Source organism: Saccostrea cucullata, unplaced genomic scaffold, assembly GCF_032062105.1.
Source record: "Saccostrea cucullata isolate Sc308-1 unplaced genomic scaffold, CSIRO_AGI_Scuc_v1 ctg2414, whole genome shotgun sequence".
Classification (NCBI taxonomy): Eukaryota; Metazoa; Mollusca; class Bivalvia; order Ostreida; family Ostreidae; genus Saccostrea; species Saccostrea cuccullata.
Window position 1 is genome coordinate 176,880 of NW_026924651.1, and position 20,706 is coordinate 197,585.

Consider the following 20,706-nt stretch of genomic DNA (forward strand, 5'->3'; position numbering starts at 1 on the left):
TAGCTTTAGAGGATTCAAACCATTTTTAGGCGTTATATCTCATTTTGTTGAAAATGAAAACTACTTCCGGTCAAACAGGACGGAAGACCTACTCGTTGCTTTGCAACGAGCTTTGCTCTAGTTATTATTCTTTTTTCTCCTTACCGATTTTGTGCAGAAGATTTCTCGGAGATGGCTCGATCGATTTGGTTCAAATATTCGGTGTTGATGTGCTTGTATCGGAAGTTTGTACCGGCGCTTCGATTTTGAAAAATCACTTCCGGTCGGAAATTATCACCCTTTTATCAAAATTTAGATGACCTCCTTGTCTGTAATGGAACTCGAAAACAGGTCAAGCTAGAAAGCTGAAATTTTCAGGGATGGTAGAAGACATGTTGCCATATTGCACCTGGGTCAGGATATTTTCTGAAAGTGCCTAGTATGGGAGCTCATTAGGGGTCAAAATTTAGGACACGAATCATGACCGATTTTTTTTTTAGACGTTTCGCAGCATTTTTTTTAAAGTATAAATATTTTTTTAAACATACTGAACATCATTTGTGCAGAACATCAAGATCTTTCATATTATACCAAGAAAAAAGCGCTGACTCATCACATTAAGGGCAAAAAGGGGCCAAAAGTCCTTAATCGATAACTCTTTAAGAATCAATATTTTGGTATATATTATTGAACAAAAAATGTTAAGCTTAACAATCTACAACTTCATATTATGATATTCATGTCGTATGGTACATAATTAGGGGCCACAAGGGGCCAGAATGCTAAATCTTTGATGCTTTATATCTCGAAAGAGAGAAATATTTTGACAAGCAATATTGAACAAAAGATGTTCAAAATAATGTTCTGAACAATGTGCAACCTTTCATTTTTTGCTAAACGTCCCCATTAAGGAGTTGAAGGGTTGGCCCCTAAATATTTATTTTGCTAATAGCTCAAAAACAAAAAAGAATTTCTGAATAGTTATTAAACAAAAATGTTTAAAATCTTAAGATCTTTAAGATGAGATCCCGAAAAAGGGGCTGGGCACTCGAATTAGGGGCCAAGAGGGGCCAAGAATCTTTTTTCGATAACTCTTTATCAATTAATATTTTGTAATACATTACTGAAGCAAAGATGTTTATCTCAACCATCTACAACTATATATTATGAGTTTTATGTCGTATTGTACATAATTAGGGGCCACAAGGGGCCAGAATGCTAAATCTTTGATGCTTTATATCTCGAAAGGGAGAAATATTTTGATAAGCAATATTGAATAAAAGATGTTCAAAATAATGTTCTGAACAATATGCAACCTTTCATTTTTTTGCTAAACATTCCCATTAAGGAGTTGAAGGGTTGGCCCCTAAATATTTCTTTTGCTAATAGCTTTAAAAGGAAAAAGGAAAAAGAATTTCTGAATAGTTATTGAACAAAAAATGTTCAAAATCTTAAGATCTTTAAGATGAAATCCCGAAAAAGGGGCTGGGCACTCGAATTAGGGTCCAAGAGGGGCCAAAAGTCTTCAATCGATAACTCTTTATCAGTTAATATTTTGTAATACATTACTGAAACAAAGATGTTTATCTCAACCATCTACAACTATATATTATGATTTTTATGTCGTACGGTACATAATTAGGGGCCACAAGGGGCCAGAATGCTAAATCTTAGATGCTTTATATCTCGAAAGAGAGAAATATTTTGATACGCAATATTGAACAAAAGATGTTCAAAATAATGTTCTGAACAATATGCAACCTTTCATTTTTTTGCTAAACATTCCCATTTAGGAGTTGAAGGGTTGGCCCCAAAATATTTCTTTTGTTAATAGCTCAAAAACGAAAAAGAATTTCTGAATAGTTGTTGAGCAAAAAATGTTCAAAATCTTAAAAGCTTTAAGATGACGCTCGCTATGGCCCTAAAATAGACCTATCGCGAATTTCAAAATTTTTAACATCTTTTCTACGATAGCTTTTTACCTGGAAATATTTTGTTAAAACATATAGAACAAAAGAAATGTAGAATTCCAAGATTTTTCAAATGATATCTTGTAAAAAGGGCTGGCCCCTAAAATTAGGGGCCTAGAGGGGTCGAAAGTTTTTTCTTTATATCTCAAAAAGTATTGAGAATTTGTAATACATCAAAGAAGCAAAGTTGTCAAAAATGTTAAGCTCAATCTTTTGGTGTCTTCAAAATACGTCCGGCGTCGTCACTTCCGGCAAAACCGGAAGTGTTCGGAAAACGCGTATTTTTGCCGAGCTTGGGAAGTTTTTGGGTAACATATGTCTCTGGGAGCATAAAAATTAATTTTCCGTCCGTCGTCGTCACTTCCGGTCAAACCGGAAGTAGCAAAAAATGGCTTATTATTGCATTAATTAACATAGTTTTAGATGATTCAACCCATTTTTCAGCGTTATTTCTCATTTTTGTTAAAAATGAAAGCTACTACCGGTCGAACAGGACGGAAGACTTACTCGTTGCTTTGCAACGAGCTTTGCTCTAGTTATTATTATTATTCCAACCGATTTTGTGCAAGCGATTTCTCAGAGATGGCTCGTCCGATTTCTACCAAACTTTCAGATCTGAAAGATATTCAATTATTCAATTGATCTTGATAGGTTTTTTTCCTTTTTGATTATCTCACTTCCGGTCGTGAGATATGGACGATTTTCTGATTTTCAGAGGGTCGGCTTGTCCGGGAAACTCCTCCGAAACGACTTAAGATATGGACTTGGGATTTTCAGGTAAAATAGAGGAAGGTTTGGTGAGTTGTAATTGGGTCTTCAAGTGTTTCTAGCGCAAAAGGCACCGAAGTTCGGTAGGGCCGAAAAAATGTCTCAGAAATATCTCACAAAATTTGACGCAGTTTGTCTCATATCTTCACACCTGTTCATAATTTGTTAAAACATATTGAAGACAAAATGTTCAATATCGCAAGACCTTTCATTTGATATTAAAATAATAGGGCTGACCCTTCAAATTAGGGACTAAGAGGGGCCTTTTATCTATAACTCTCTAATGATCAATTCTTTGTTATACATTATTGATCAAAAGTATTCATCTTAACAATTTGATGCTTACTATATAAGTTGTTTGAAAATTGGCTTATCTGAATTCTACATATTAATATTTGAAAATCTGAAGCGGGCCCAAGATGGCGGCTGTCTTTGTCAAGTCCGCCATTTCGCAATTTCGCCATTGGGGTTTATGGAGGCAGCTGAGCGTTTGATTAAACTATTCTGACATAAGAATGCATGAAATGTAAAAAAATTTACTTGGACTTTCACGTAGTAGTACGTTGCAATTCAGTGTCAATCTTAACACTTAATTACCGTTTCACTACTTTAGTGTAACCGGGCTAGATACGATATATGTAATGTTTACAATGACTTTTTAAACGTCGAAATAAAATAAAGGCAATAAGAACGTTTTATTTATTTTATTTCATTGAAACTATCACACCTATTTAATAGATTAGTCCAAAGAAAATGCGCGAATATTTACTCGTGGCGTTTGGCGCAAATTATCAATAGTGACCCGCCTTTTATGATTCTTAGACAGGTGTACGGATGCAAAAGTATACAAACAAGTACATTTAGAGCAATACTCCCAAAAGCTTAATGGTTTGCGCGTTTGGGATAAAACAGAAAAAGGCGACATGGGTTCAATCCTCTTTGCGACCAAAATTTTTTTTTTCCTGAATCGGACGGAAGACCTCTCGTTGCTCGCAACGAGATCGTTTCTAGTTTTTTTTCTTATTTGTTCTCCGGTACTTTTTTTGTCCGAGTGTTCTCAGAAACTGTTCACCCAACTGAGCTAAAACCTTTTTAGGGTTAATAGGTGTGTAGTGTAGGTGTGCGGAACGAAGGTCATTTTGCGCTCATACGCATGCACGTGCGGGCGCGTGAAATGAGTGAAATGACTTATATACTTAATATGGCCATAACTTTTACATTTTTTGATGAAATGCTATCAAACTCATTACATAAGTATATATTAATGCTGTTAATAATATGTCACTGTCAAATTAGCAGGAACTCACGTGCATGCACGTGCGCTTTGCTCTGATTGGCTGAAACAAAAATCTCAATATCTCTTTTGTTTTTTGACGAAATCCTTTGAAATTTAAAATATAGTAATGAATTAGGATATCCTACAATATCATATGGAAAAAAAATTATGAAATCACGTGCACATATCGCCTTTGTTTCTTGACGAAATGCTTTGAAATTTGAAACATAATCGTACATTAGGTTATCCTGTAATATAATATACAAAACATTTCGGGAAATCACGCGCATGCATGTGTGCTGCGATCTGATTGGCTGAAACTTTAAATGGCTATAGCTCCTTTGTTTATTGACGAAATGCTTTGTAATTTAAAACATAGTCATACACTAGGATATCCTGTAATATGATATACAAAACATTTCAAGAAATATTGCGCATGCACTAGAGCTGCAATCTGATTGGCTGAAACTTTAAATGGCTATATCTCCTTTATTTTTTGTCGAAATGCTTTGAAATTTAACAAATAGTCATGCATTAGGATTTCCTACAATATGATATAGAACAAATTTCATGAAACCACGTGTATTCATGTGTGCTGCGATCTGATTGGCTTAAACTTCAAATGGCTATTACTCCCTTGGTTTTCTACCAAACCGGATGGGATTTAGAACAAAGATAGATATAAGGGACTCCTACAAAAAGGTATGGTCAATATACACTTGCACGCACGTGCGTGCATTTGGAACGAGTGAATATAAAAATACAATTGAATGAGTTATTTTAATACTTTTGGACTAAATATTTTAATATATAGTATATTAAAATATATAGATAGTGTAGACAAAATGATATGGTCATTACGCACATGCATTCACATGCACACGCGTGCAATTCTAAAATTTGAATATAATTGGTATCCTTCTGGGAAAACGTTTTTAAAGTAAAAAATGCACAGATGTCTTATTTAATGAAGCTTGGAGGGAATATGGCACCAAAGGGGAGTTGGGGAGCGTTTGGGGAACATCTGTAACGGTTCCCGTTACAATTAGAACTAGTTTACTGATGGTTTTAAAAGACACGAAAAGGAAATGCAAGGTATTTCATTCCTTTTCATTAACAACATTTGTTAACAAACATTTCTTAATTTTTTTTCGTAATAATGATGCTAGATATCTTACAACAAATCTTGTAGTAAATATAATGAACGAACAAGGCAGTTGGACTAAGTTACATCATTATCGTGGTAGACTTTGTTTAGCATTTTAGACACAAATTAGGATAAAATTTTAATTTTTTTTTCATAAATAAGTGCAGTATAAATTAGACTGTACATGACACACTGTATAAAATTCTGGTATTATTGTAAACGAATCTTATTGTTTGAATTGAAAATCAAATATAATCTTGAGACGTCACTGTATTTTGTTTTGATAATCATTATTTTTCAGATGAGTTTAAGAAACACAAACAGGAAGTGCAAGGTATTAATGTTTTAACCTTTTTGTAAACTGAATAGTTTTGTGAAGGAATCGACCGAAGGAGACTTGAAAAATATTTAAGTGTATACATGTAATTGATTTTCATACATCTAACAAACTTTTTTTTCAAATCTGTCAGCTTAAATGGTAAAAAAGAGATAACTGAGAATTGAGGGTCTTACTCCTACGTAATAACAAATAATTTTTTTTAGAAATTCAAAACTATATTGAATAACATATATTAAGATATCATTGTTTTTCATAAAGATTATCATTTAGTTCATGTTTCAATATTTCCAGATGAGTTGAAGAAAAACAAGCAGGATATCCAAGGTATTTCTTTTTTCGTTTTTGTTAGCATTAACAAATATTTTTACAAAGAGATTTCAAAGGTATATCTGAGAAATATATGTCTTAATACTTCAAAAATATCAGCAAAGACGCAAATTAGAAATAAATATGATATAAGATATCCCACAAAATTGTTTGTAAATAGATACTTTATGGTATAAATAACGAAAATGAAAATGACATTTGAATAAAGTCGAATCATCACTTTGGAAAATATCTCTTTCCCACTTTAAATTGTCTTACTCTTATGTATTCACAAATAAAAACTAATCAGTTTTCATAATCAATATTTTACATCTTTTGTAAATGTATACCTTTCAAACAGATTTATTCCTTTCATAAAGTCGATCCTTAGTTAAGTTAGGGGTCGATATGCTTCTCTGTCAAGTAGATATATCTATTTATTATATACCTAATGTGTATCACCCAATTTTACTGTTGAATTTACGCTATCGCGTGACGTCGTGATCCGGATTTTCCGGATCACCAACATGTTGTTTGCTGAATCCATATCACCACTCTCTGAAACTGATGACGTAGTACGCAGAAATGTGACATTATTTTTCTTGCGCGTTAAAGAGTTCCTTGTTATTATGCTTTGTTTTATGGATAAATGTTATGCAATTGATATCTAAAGTTTTCTTTTGCTATATTTTGCTAGGTATGAGGGGGTATTATTGATAATAAATTTATCATTATAACAGTAACTTGATCCGAAGAGCCGTATCACGTCTCGTTGACAGGCGCAGATCATCAGATCAAACTCGAAGCGTCGCGTCGCGTTAGATCTGATGATCCGCGCCTGTCAACTCGACGTGATACAACCCTTTGGATCAAGTTACTGTTATAACAAGCATTCTGAGAGTATTGCATAAGCAATACATGTCCCCTACCGGGTTCCCCTTTTTCTTCAGGATGTCATTTTTTAATGTGCAAAAGTCATGTCCAAGGTTAAACTGAAAGATTTTTAAGTTGCAAATGCCTTAAGTCTAATAAAATAACAAACATTAAGACGACAATTCAACTCATTTATCCATCGTCCTTTCCTCGCTTCATATTTTTGTCGACAATCGGAAGTTAGCGCAGTTCGAACCTGATCTTAATTAAGAGATTTTGAAAAATATTCAAAATGCCATAATTCTGTCAGAAATCAATGAAGCGAAACGAAATTCAAACTTGATCTGTAACTCATTAAGATACACTCACTTACCAAAATTCAGCTCAATACCTGCAAGCGTTTAGAAAAAAAAGTGCGGAAAACCAAGTGGAAATGAAAAATATTAAAAATGCCATAATTCTGTCAAAAATCAATGAAGTGAAACGAAATTCGAACTTGATCTGTAACTCATTAAGATACACTCATGTACCAAAATTCAGCTCAATAGCTGCAAGCGTTTAGAAAAAAAAGTGCGGAAAACCAAGTGGGACAGACTGACGGGGACGGACAGACGGACGGACAGACGGACAGACGGACGGACAGACAGACGCAGAGGAAAACTATAGTCCCCCCCCCCGGTTTCACTGGTAGGGGACTAATAATATATATGGATTAACCGAATTTGAGGGCTACATTTATTCTGTTTTTTTTAGAGAACTTGGCAAGGCAAAATTTGAACATAATACGAACAAACTTAAATTTTCACACAGAAATTAAATTAAAGTTACCTGTTTGATGTCATTGTATTTCCTTTTTCTGTTATTTGCTTTATCAAATTATCACCTTTAAGCTGATCAGGGAGATTGGAATAATAATATAACACAAGAAACAAAAAATGCGCTTGAATCTAGTCCCAAATTGATTTGAAAACAACTCATTATATCTTTTTTTCATTTTAATACAGTATAGGCAAAAAGAAACTTATTATTTTATATTAAAGATGACAGTAGTCAGAATAAATATCTATTCATGAATCGCCAGCGTGGCATAGTGGTGCGTCTGCTCTAGAGTTATGGAGTAAGGAGCTGATCCTTAAGTCGCGGTTTCCAATCTAACTGTTGGACATGGAGACAGGCACTTTAGAAAAGACCGTATAAACCTAGGTCCCGTGTCGCAGTAAGTGCTGGCACGAAAATCATCCCTCACTACTCAATGACCATGAGTGCCGTGAACAAGCCAGAATTTGCAGCTCTCCACCGACAAGTGATATCTTTTCAATACATATATGAGTGAAGAGTTCTCTGCAATGAAACGTTAAACAACAAACAAATCAAAATCTGTGTTATATTAAATTCTGAGATCAGTCATAAACAATTAAACATAAGTTTTTTTGTTGAGAATTCAAAACCATACTGAATAACTAATCTAAAATATCATTGCATGTCATTAAGATTATTATTAAATCATGAATCAATATTTCCAGAAGAGTTAAAGAAACACAAGCAGGAAATACAAGGTATTTTTCTTTCTTCATGTTTGTTAACATTTACATTTTTTGTAAAGAGATTTTCAGGAAATACTTTAAAATGTTTGAAAGTATATCTGAGAAATATATGTCTTAATACTTTATAAATATCATGATCAGCACATCAGCGAAATAGAAATAAATATGATATTAAATATCTCACAAAATCTTTTGAAAATAAATACTTCATGGTATGGAAAATGAAAATGGGATTGGAACAAAATCGCATCATCACTATGGAAAACCTCTCTCCCCTATTTTAACCCAAAAAAGCGATTTTTTGGTTTCATTTTCATAAATGACGGCAGCTTAAAAACACTATACATGTCAATTTATTTCAAACACCGTTACCATTCATATAAAATTGTTTTGAAATAAGAAGTGTTAATGAACAAATAATATTATTGTTTTGATTGTATTTTATCAGGATTGCCATTTATTTAGTTATTGAATTATTATTTACAGATGAATTTAAGCAACACAAACAGGAAGTGAAAGGTGAGTAACTTTTTTTCCCGCCATGGCTGCAAACAAAACACTCTTGTAATGGATTTTCGTATAGAAAAAAGATATATTGCTCGGCTCAACTTTCGTATTGTTTGAATGAACTTTTGATACTGCTCATTATCTGAATATTTCATGTTCAAACGCAAAATTCAGAAATTTGTCTGAATAGTAATACAAATACTGAATTTGAAATATTGTTTATGATTTTATATGTCTTACAACGCTTTTTTGAAATGTACTTTTTTCATTTTAGAAATAATATCTTATTTTATTGTTATTTTTTGGTTTCTTTATGTGATCAAGCAATTGTATTGCATGATAACATGCTTAAGGGAATGAAGGACCTTTAGCTGAAAAAATACATGCCATTTAATTTTTTTCATATTTTGCATATATCTTATTTAGTATGTCCTACATACTATAAAGCAGACATATCAATAGGTTTCTAGACTTTTTTCTGAGATATTGAGTGACAGATACCATACCCCACAGTGTCTGAGCGGAGTTTTTATTCACCGTGTTTCTGGGTCCATTACTCGGTCGATAATTGAAATTTTTCACCATAGATAAAAAATATACCAGCGGAAATGTGTATTTTAAAATATTTTAGAGTATGAATAGGATTAAAAATTCGAAAAAGCAAGATTCTTTTGTAACACCACATCTGGAGATGGAAATTTACGACTTTTTTAGGACAACTTAAACCATAAAAAAATTATTTTGCAAAAAATCATATCATTCAATATTTGAAAATTTACGTCGAAGTTCAAGGTCGTCATTGTATTGATTAACTGTAAAAATATCGATTGGTGAAGCTGAGCTCAATATTGCACGGGGCAAAGTTAAACGAGTCATATTCCTGAAATAAGCGAAATAAGACAAACTCACAGAACTTTTCCGTCAACAACCATGTAGAAATATTTTTTGCGTTCTGAAATTTACAAAATACCCTACCATGTATATATTATGGCCCGTTTTTAGCTCACCTGAGCTGAAAGCTCAAAGGAGCTTTTCTGATCACATTTTGTCCGGCGTCCGTCTGTCTGTCCGTCTGTCTGTCTGTCTGTCTGTCTGTCTGTCCGTCTGTCCGTCTGTCTGTAAACTTTTCACATTTTCGACTTCTTCTCAAGAACCGCTGGGCCAATTTCAACCAAACTTGCCACAAAGTATCCTTGGGTGAAGGGGATTCAGATTTGTTCAAATGAAGGGCCACGCCCTCATTCAAGGGGAGATAATTGGGAATTTATGAAAATTTGGTGGCATATTTAAAAAATCTTCTTCTCAAGAACCACTGTGCCAGGAAAGATGAAACTTATGGGGGAGCATGCTCAGGTAGTGTATATTCAAGTTTGTTCAAATCATGACCCCCGGGGGTAGGGCGGGGCCAAAATGGCTGACCAAAGTTTTACATAGAAATATATAGGGAAATTCTTTAAAATCTTCTACTCAAGTATGACAAAGCCATAATTCATTATATTTATATGGAAGCATGCTCAGGTAGTGTAGATTCAAGTTTGTTCAAATCATGACCCCCGGGGGAAGGGCGGGGCCAAAATGGCTGACCAAAGTTTTACATAGAAATATATAGGAAAATTCTTTAAAATCTTCTTCTCAAGTATGACAAAGCCATAATTCATTATATTTATATGGAAGCATGCTCAGGTAGTGTATATTCAAGTTTGTTCAAATCATGACCCCTGGGGGTAGGGCGGGGCCAAAATGGCTGACCAAAGTTTTACATAGAAATATATAGGAAAATTCTTTTAAAATCTTCTTCTCAAGAATGACAAAGCCATAATTCATCATATTTATATGAAAGCATGCTCAGGTAGTGTAGATTCAAGTTTGTTCAAATCATGACCACAGGGGGTAGGGCGGGGCCAAAATGGCCGACCAAAGTTTTTAAAGGTATATATAGGAAAATTCTTTAAAAATCATTTTCTAAAAAATAGCAAATCCATGATTGGTCATGGGACTACTTTGGGATTTAAACTTTACAATAAAAAGCCATTTTCTACTTTTTCCTACCCTTGGTGCTCAGGTGAGCGATGTGGCCCATGTGCCTCTTGTTATGATTTTTTACTACCCGTTTTTACCGTATGATTTTGTTGAACTAAGAGATCCACTATGACGTCAAAGACGCACTGGACGCGCAGAGTAGGGAAACGGCAGAGTGGATTAATCTATTCCGTAATTTGATAATATTTGCAAGAAATTTTGAATGTTTTCAAATATTTTTATACTAGATGGTGAACGCAAACAAACAGTCAAAAAAACTATACAAGTACTGTGGTTTCAATCTCGTTTTGTACATTTTTTATCAGAGATTATGACGTAAATCAATTGAGTCACGTGACCATGCATCTTTCATCCCCTTAAATGACGAAGGCTTTCATACATAAAGCCAGTTACTTGATTATCATCTAGCCAAATATCTGAGAGTTTTTTGTATATGTAGAATATCTTGATTCTTTAAATTGACAAGCTCCGTACAACGTTGAATTTTCTCTCACATAGCACTATTTTATTATGATATAGTCTCTTTAAGTATAAGTCTCCTTTTAAGGTAAAGATCCATACCATCCTATAGAAATAACGGAACTACAGATTTTGTTGAACCTTTTCAGAATCTTAACTGAGTATTTGTCCTTTCCAGATCAGTGTAAATTTTGGGGTCAACCGGACCTCCTTTTGAAAGGATTGTTACTTAAAATAGACATTGTCTCGTGAAATGACGGAAATGCGGAAATTAAGATATTTATTCTAGCTTTCTAAAATTAAAAGCAAAAGAATTTTTTTAACATATGAATCATAGAGAAAATATGCTTGTTTAAATGTTTAATTATTTTTTTAATCTGCTGATCCACCTAATATTACTTTCTAGGGCGAATTATACATATTTAGCTCAAAATTATAAATTTCATTACTAGTAAAAATAAATTGCTGCTTGATATTCTGACTACAGATTTCTTTTTAAAATTAACACGTTATTTTCCAATGTTCTCTCCCTTATATGGCATAAAAATTAAGTGGGGCAGCGGGCATCAAACAAGAAAATTTCACATTTTTAAACCAAATTTGCTGAAAAATGATAATTTGAAAAATCTTTTTAACATCTTTACTTTTAGGATTTGGGTGTAAAAATCGCTTTAAATATTTGAAACTATCGATAATAGAACAGTAATATGTTTGGTTTAAATCATAAGTTGAATATTTAATGCATAGACGGCCAAAAATTCGTTTTCACGATTCACAAGCATTATAGTAATCGGGTTCAATCTTCGAAATATTCTATAAACCGTTAATGCGCATGTGTGACGTCGTGACGGAAGTGAAAGAAGAAAATACTTTCAGTTTCAACATGGGTAGTTTGGATGCGATTTAGTTGATTAAAAATTAAGAGAAGTGGCACGTTTTACTATTTTTTGTGTCTATGTAATACATTTCTCGCTATTCATAGATACAAATAAGTGGTTTGTTTGCCACATCTTTTTAACGTCTGGTTTCTGATCTCAGGAAATGCTCGGACCTGTCCAAGTAAGGTTCAACAGGTTGGGAACACATCCCCTTTAGCGAGATCATCTCGCTAAAGCGCGATTATCCCTCTGTAGCGGGAGAAAATACATCTCGGAAAACCGAGATTTGTACACTGATTCAAACTGTAATCGTGTTAACTTCTGAAAAAGGAAAATCCGGGAGTATGTTAACCCATTTGATAAATATTTATTGTCTCATCTCAATAAAGTTGCTTCAAAATATTGCCTCTACTGCTGCAAATCATGGAAATTAGAATAAGTTTATGTACAATAGCGTAGCCTTCCTACGGAGGACCACAGGTGATAATTATCAGTACAACTAAACGTACTTCGGTTATACGGTTATTGTAATTGCATGTTTACTTTATTAAATCTTGTTTAATACGCCTACTGGAAAAGCGACAGTATATACAGCATGATATAGTGATGGGGTGTCAGTCACTTTGGACTTTCCATAGGGCATGACGATCTCGACACGAAGTCTGTTTGGTGACCTATAAATTTTTACTGTAAGAAGCGCACTCATTGGTTCTTTGCTACACTCGTCAGAGTTTCCAGGATCTTCTAACAGATACATCATAACATGTATATTAATTTTTCTGTATATTTTACCCCTGAAAATAAAACGGTCATAGTCAGTTTTAAATTCTCGTCCTACGTAAATTAATCAACCCTAGAAAATATTTTATCCTATACTATTGTACTGTCTCAAACTTTGCAAGTTATATTGGAAACGTGATATTTTAGATGGCTAGAGATGGTACATGTAGATGAACGGATAGGTGGGGGGGGGGGGGGTACTAGAAACAAATACAGTAGGTAGGTTGTGCAACTTGATTTCTTTAAATGTATTATATACATGTACAAGGAAGCGCATTGAAGTGGTAAAATTTTCCATTTGGACGAAACGTTCTGAGTCATATTTTGAACGTCAATAATAGGATAACAACACGCCCATTCTTTAGAAACGAGAAAGGAATATTCGTCGTAATGTTTTAGGACACTACACTTTCCGCGACAAGCAACATGAGTTACATTGAAATGAAGAGTTTTAATTAAGAAAGAGCTATTTATAGAGTCCCCGCCTTCGTAAAACACGAAGTCCATAATTATGATTTTTATAATGTCTATTGTAGTTAGCATAGCACATTTATCAGTCGAACACGTGTTTACTCGGTGTGTATGTAAACTGTCAATTTCATTGGATGTTATATTTATGAAATACCTGTTCTATAGGTATTCGATTGAATCATTTGACCGATATTTTCTTTCTAAAGAAATGGGCGTGTCTAAAGATAGCTAAAAACGTTCCATCCAAACAGAAAATTTTACGACTTCTATGCGCTTCATTGTACCAAGACTCTTATCAGGCATGGTAAAAGCTATCGACATAAGCATTTTTTAAATCTTTACCATTTTAATTGAAAGTCTTATCGGTGATCAATTAAGACTTAATCTTCTAATTAAGAAGCTATTAAAGCCTAATAAAGGTGACAATAGTCTCTCTTATTAACACAATAAAACAATTACAAGGTATAATAAAATGTAAAATTCGAAGTATTCCATGCAATGTTCGTAGATATTCTTTCAAAATAAAGAATGTCTTTACCAGTATTCACCTGCCGCCAAAATACGGCTGAAATTTTGCCGACTCGGCATTTAACAATTAACACTTTTAGCATTTATTTGATTTTTTTTTTTGGGGGGGGGGCAGATTTTTCAGAAGCCCCCTTTTTTAAATATAAAAATGCCACTTGGTCTGTGTGCTTTCATGTAACCTATGTTTAGGAAAGTATCTGATTCCCTATTAAAATTTACACTTTTAACTTGTGCAGGATCACAATATGTTTCCAACGCAATTAAAGTGTCCTCAAACGAAGAACTGTTCATTGCCACCGGTAAAAACATTAAGAATTAATTTATGTCATTAAAATACGAATACATAGGGAATACTTCTTTAAATTATAATTAACAACACGTAAGTAGCAGCAATTTCAACAATACAATTTCGCATTTCTGTTTCACTAATTTCGTAAAGTTATTAAATTTAATTCAAGGTAACGTGTTTACAATTTCAACAGGCGCGTTTCTGTGTTAATGAAAAGATGGGTAAGTGGTAACTGCAAAAAAGTTCGAAGCTACCCCCCCCCCCCCCTTCTACCTGCACGAAATAGGATTTTCAGGTTTGGACAATGGTCAAATCCTCCTCTTTTTGCATGTCAAGTTTTTTTTCAGGTTGATTTTTTCTCTTTGAATTAGCCATACCCCCCTTTTCAAATTTGCTTCCGACGCCGTTGAATCATGTTTTCATGAATTTACAAGTTTACCATGCATCAACATTTGTACTAAGTCAATATCGGTTAGACTCAATATAAACCTTTTTTTAGTAATTTCTTTTCAATACTCCGTTAAATTAATGGTTTAAACATGATATTCTATACACATCTCAGTTTATACTTATTTTCTAATCATGGCCTTTTCCACAAACGTTACAACCCTGTTGCGCTTCCGTACTTCTTTGCGTCAACCAAAGATCAAATATTTAAGCAAATATCATGGGTTTCTAAAGAGCATTATTTTGAACTTTTGTACAAGAATGGAAAGCTAAGACCCTAACGAATATAATTTGGATATCTATACATATATTTTATATGCTTCAAAAATATATATGACTGTAAATCTTGAAACCTTCGCTAAAAAAGCACGATTTACACGTGGATTTCAGCATCTTATTCTCACACGCAGCAGTGATTATCTTAAATTTCTGGCCAATATTGTCGGTTTTTTGTAGTAAATTCACGCTTCAATGAAGCTTTCTCCCGGATTTTCAATACGCATGAGATTTATGATTATTTTATAACGAAAACAACAAAATTCCCGTTTATAGTAATGTATTTTCTCCCGCTACAGAGGGATAATCGCGCTTTAGCGTGATGATCTCGCTAAAGGGGATGTGTTCCCAACCTGTTCAACGTTGTTTATCATGTTTTTATTCATATACCATATAAAATAGATCAAATTAATGTACGCGGAGATGAATATGTTCAGTGTTTCCACTTTGTAATGTTTGTTTGTTTAAAACACCGTGCTTACTGGCGATCATATCCTTGGAAGGCAGAGATCCCCTTCTTAAGCTAGGGACACTCTAGCACTTAATGATCGAGGTTTTCCGTACATTACTCAAATTCGTTTAATAAATTCAAGCTCCATAGTTGATGACTAGAATTGCGTTGAGAGCATCATTACTAAAGCTATGTCATTTAATTGGTAAAATGTGAAGTGATTTATGTATTTCTAAAATCAATAAGGTTTTATAAATATACTGAACAAAAAAAGAAACGCATAATCAGAATAATATGAAATTCTAAGTTTTCAGTTTAAACCTTGTATTATTTAAGCGATTTTAGAGTGTGTTGTGATAAATATCAATGTTGCAACAGGACTGTGCAAATTGAGTAGTCAAGTGGAGGTCATTTTCATTGCCCCCAAATTCAAGGGGCATAACAATATGTACTGTGCAAAGTCTCAATGCTAGTGGGTTTCCAATGTACGGATGTCGTGGGGGAATATCATCTCATTTTAGTCTCATTCGAACAATTTATGCATTTTTATGCTTATTTTTTCATCAGCAATTGTAGCAGAAGTTTTTACAGCAAGTTCTGAATCGCATGAGGTGATGAGGGGGGGGGGGGGGGGGGTCTGACGGTCCTGCCTGGTTGTGGTTACCTGCGGATGGCCAGATAGTGGTCTTCAGACGTTAGTTTTAAGGTTGCAAAGCCCATTGATTTATTTCAAATACAGTTGCAACTTCCTGTTGCGTAGCTCCATTTAGTGTCATCGTTAGCCTGGTTGTATTCATCTTTGTTTGGGCATGGCATAGCAGTATTAACACTGCAATCAAATCTTAAATATGGGTTTAATAGAAGTGTTTAAAGTTTATCTAAATCCAAAATATCAATGAAAATATACATCTGATTCAGAAGAAATCATGAAAAACACTACTTTTATAAACATGTTTAATCAAGGGAGATAATTCAACACTTGGGTTTTAAAACCCCATGTTGTCCTTTAAATAGGTCACAGGTATCCAATGATATAAAAAAAAACAGTTGTTTCATGTACATTTTAAAATTTCTTTGACGAGTAAAACAATATGCGTTTCTTTTTTTGTTGAGTATATATGAAAGAGTTCATAATTAAAAGGGTTAAAGGTACTTGCATTGGACACAGATTTGAAGTCAATATTTTTCAATAATTTTCTTAAATATTACAATTTATATATTTTGATAGCATATCACATAAAAATTAATAAAAAACCTTATTTCATATAAAAGATATTAACATTTCAAATTCTTTGGCGATTTTGATTGACACATTCCTGCACATTCGCAAAATTAATTTTATTCTTAATCCATAAGAAAAGTGTCAATCTAGTTGTGTATAAATGAAACATATTAATGCTAAAATCGAGAAAACTCAGAGTAAGCATGTTTAAAAGTAAAACAAACACACAATATATTGTCAGTCCGTGCAATTGTAATAAACAGACTGTGACGATATTAAACGCACCCGGTGAATTCTAAATATAAACAATAACAGAACTCGAGCCTTGTTTACAAAAACTGTGTACATAACACGGGTTAGCTCGATTTGCCAAACTCTGTACGCAACCCGTAGTTCGGAATGACGAATGAGTTTTGCTTTCTAGCATTTGTACTCGGAATAAAACTATTTTTCTGGATAAAAGTTTTAATAATTCTCATTAATACACAATAAAATTGCCACTTTTCCTAAAGAAAAAGAATAGGGTTAAAATTTGTGAAAGTGCAATGGTGTGTCAATCAAACCTGCCAAAAAATGTAAAGTTTTAATATCTTTTAAATGAAATAAGATTTTTAGTTAATTTCTTTGTAAAACGCTATCAAAATATATATGTCGTAATATTATAGAAAATTATTGAAAAATATTGACTTCAAATCTGTGTCCAAGTACCTTTAAGTAAGTCAAACAATAAAAAAATAGTTGTTTTATGTACTCTGACGGAGCTTTCAAAATCACCCTTACACAATAATTTTTGTCAGCACTTATATTTTTTTTCTCGTTTCCATAGTATAATTTCTATAGGATGCTTTTTGATTGAAATTTTCATGGCGGATCTAGTGGTGAGTGTGTGTGTTCCCATGGACATTGCAGAATTATTAAATGTACATACTTAACCTAGCAGTACAATTATTCTCAGCCATCCTTGGACTTTTAGTAAGACGTAGTATTCTCGGCACTAGTGTCTTTCAAATGGCAAATAAATTTTCATTGGTTAAAAAATTAATAACATCAGGTACTTTTAATCATTGTTGACAATCATTAGACAACTTACCGGTAACCTTACTTTCTTATATGTCCTGAATTAATTTCTATCCCGGCCACATATATTTCAACGATGAATGAAAGCTGTGTAAATTTTAGAGGCTAAATACATAACATCAAGAATATCCCGACTTACTGAAAGTCCTAAGATAACAGTGAATTTTACTAAAAGTGACCTTGGATGGCAGGACCCCTCCTTGGAAAAACTGATCTATGCAAAATTGGTATGAAAAGTCATTGGTATGATGCTTTAAAAGTCAACAACTCCCTGAGTAAATAGAATGTTCTATGTTAGTGATATTTTGATATGGATCTAGTGAGCATTTTTTCCATGAGTTTTGACACAGATTCTCGAACCTGAAATTGTCTGAGCTGATGAACATCATGATAGGGACTGAATAATTAATTTGTATGTATATTTGTATATTAAAAGTACCTGAGGAATAATACATGCATTATGAACTTGGTCTAGTTTTACATGTAAAAAAAAACTCTTTTCTGTTGCTCTGTGCCTAAAATAAAAACATTTAATCAAGACATCCAAGATGGTTTAATTTGACTTGTATTGGAGTTTAGGCAATTCAATTATACTTCTTTAAAATTCTATTCTAATAATGAAATTAAAAAAAAAGATTTTTTTCTTCTCCAGCTTTTTATCATGCTACATGACACAGCACAAAGTCCTGACTCATAAGTTTGGGAAGGACTCTTCATTCATTTGGGGGAAAATGGTTTGATACAAGTTTTGCATGCTGGTCCAATACATTATCTGGCTTTTTGGAACTGTGTTGCTTGGTGCATATTGATGTTAAAATAGATAAATGTGTAGGTGTATAATATTATTAAGCGCAATATGATATCAAAAACTATTTATGTAGGAAAAGAAAGAACTGAATAATCACTGGGAAAGTTATGCTATTTTTTTTTAAACAAGTATCTTGATAAACCAAGTTTAACATCAACAAAAAAAAACTTATATAATTGTCTCCCCTTTCACTGAAAGTGGGGATACTACATTAAGGTCTGTGCATCTGTCCGTGTGTCTTTCTGTCTGTCTGTAACACTTTCAAGAAGCCTTTGCATTGAAATTTTACACAGCAACTCTCTGTGGCTCGACGGAGACCCTTATTAGCTCACCTGAGCCGAAGGCTCAAGTGAGCTTTTCTGATCACATTGTGTCCGACGTCCGTCCGTCCGTCTGTCCGTCCGTAAACTTTTCACATTTTCGACTTCTTCTCAAGAACCACTGGGCCAATTTCAACCAAACTTGGTACAAAGCATGCTTGGATAAAGGGAAATTTAAATTGTTAAAACAAAGGGCCAAATCCCTTCACAAGGGGAGATAATCAAGAAAAGACAAAAATAGGGTGGGGTCATTAAAAAATCTTCTTCTCAATTGCAAGGAGCACTGGGCCAGAAAAGCTGAAACTTGAAAGCATCTTGGGGTATTGTAGATTTTAAATTTTTTAAAATCATGACCCCCGGGGATTGGGCGGGGCCACAATGGGGAATCAAAGTTTTACATAGATATATATATAAGAAAAAATCTTTAAAAATCTTCTTGTCAAGACCCACTGGGCCAGAAAAGCTGAAACTTAAGTGAAAGCGTCCTGGGGTAGTGTAGATTCTGAATTGTTCAAATCATGACCCCCGGGGATTGGGCGGGGCCACAATGGGGAATCAAAGTTTTACATAGAATATATATGAAAAATCTTTGAAAATCTTCTTTTCAAGAACCCTGGGCCAGAAAAACTGAAACTTATGTGAAAGCATCCTTGGTTAGTGTAGATTCTAAATTGTTCAAATCATGACCCCCGGGGGTAGGATGGGGCCACAATGGGGAATCAAAGTTTTACATAGAAATATATAGGAAAAATCTTTGAAAATCTTCTTCTTAATAACTACTGGGCCAGAAAAGCTGAAACTTATGTGAAAGCATCCTTGGGTAGTTAAGATTCTAAATTGTTCAAATCATGACCCCCGGGGATTGGGCGGTGCCTCAATGGGGAATCAAAGTTTTACATAGAAATAGATAGGAAAAATCTTTGAAAATCTTCTTCCCAAGAACCACTGGGCCAGAAAAGTTGAAACTTATGTGAAAGCATCCTTGGGTAGTGTAGATTTCAAATTGTCTTAATTATGATCAGTGGGATAGGGTGGGGTCACAATATGTATTACATGGGGGAAATCTAGTAAAGAACAAAATGGTCAAAGCTTCTTAGGTGAGTGATGTGGCCCATGGACCTTTTGTATTAATTTTTGGTGTCAATGGTCATGTGATATCAAAATTTTTTTTGCTTTGTGGGGATGTAGTTATGTGGGTAGAAAGTATATACATGTACAAAAGATAAAGTTATATATACGTTGATGAATTGACTGTTTTGGGGATGTAAATTCATTGGTAAGGGTGACCCATGAATTTGGTAAATAGTGTTCCCTCACAACCTCTGATGATTCCACATTAGTTTACCTTTGTAAAAGTAGCAGAATAGAGAAAAGGATGATAATCATTATTATATAAGGCCAAAATAAAATTACAGTTTGTTTGGAATTGCTGCCCGCCTCATTGAAATACCCCCCGCTCAAAAAAATTTATTGGCAAAATATCGGAATTTTTTTTTACCGTCTTATGTCCAACATTTTACAAGTTAATTCGTTCTTCGAAATAGCTTTTTGTAGTCGGGTTTGAGCTCGCATAAATTTAACAACACCGGTCAATAAAACATTTTCTTCATAGTATTTATGATATAGGGAATGTAGGTGGCCATTTGACAAAATGAAAGCCGCCAAAATGTCAGACCAAGTTGGATCATTGGATGTGAAAACATTCAAGCATTGAAGACCAGAACATTTATGCATCTTCATAAAAATAAAAGATGAATTAAAAATTAAATGGAATGATACACCGATACCTGGAAAGTGCTATTGTAATAGATTGCCCTTTGAACTTGATAAGTCCGTAATGTTGAAATTATAAATGATCGCACAGTTCCCAGTTAAAAAATTACACGGGTCAGAAATGTTTATTCCAAAATACAAAAGGAAAAATGTTGTCTGTCAGTATGACAAGTCTGA

The 20,706-nt window shown here is 33.7% G+C and overlaps 1 protein-coding gene across 3 annotated transcripts in view; it reads left to right on the top strand.

The window, feature by feature from the left end:
- The window catches only part of LOC134266968 (nucleosome-remodeling factor subunit BPTF-like), a 58,902-nt gene that overhangs the window by 31,356 nt on the left and 6,840 nt on the right, over nucleotides 1–20,706 (top strand). For 2 of the 3 annotated variants that reach the window (XM_062749191.1, XM_062749192.1), the window contains exons 10-13: nucleotides 5,442–5,474; nucleotides 5,772–5,804; nucleotides 8,183–8,215; nucleotides 8,690–8,722. In XM_062749191.1, the coding sequence (XP_062605175.1) occupies nucleotides 5,442–5,474; nucleotides 5,772–5,804; nucleotides 8,183–8,215; nucleotides 8,690–8,722 (132 nt within the window). The remainder of the gene's footprint in view (nucleotides 1–5,441; nucleotides 5,475–5,771; nucleotides 5,805–8,182; nucleotides 8,216–8,689; nucleotides 8,723–20,706) is intronic. The other variant, XM_062749193.1, reaches the window with a different exon arrangement.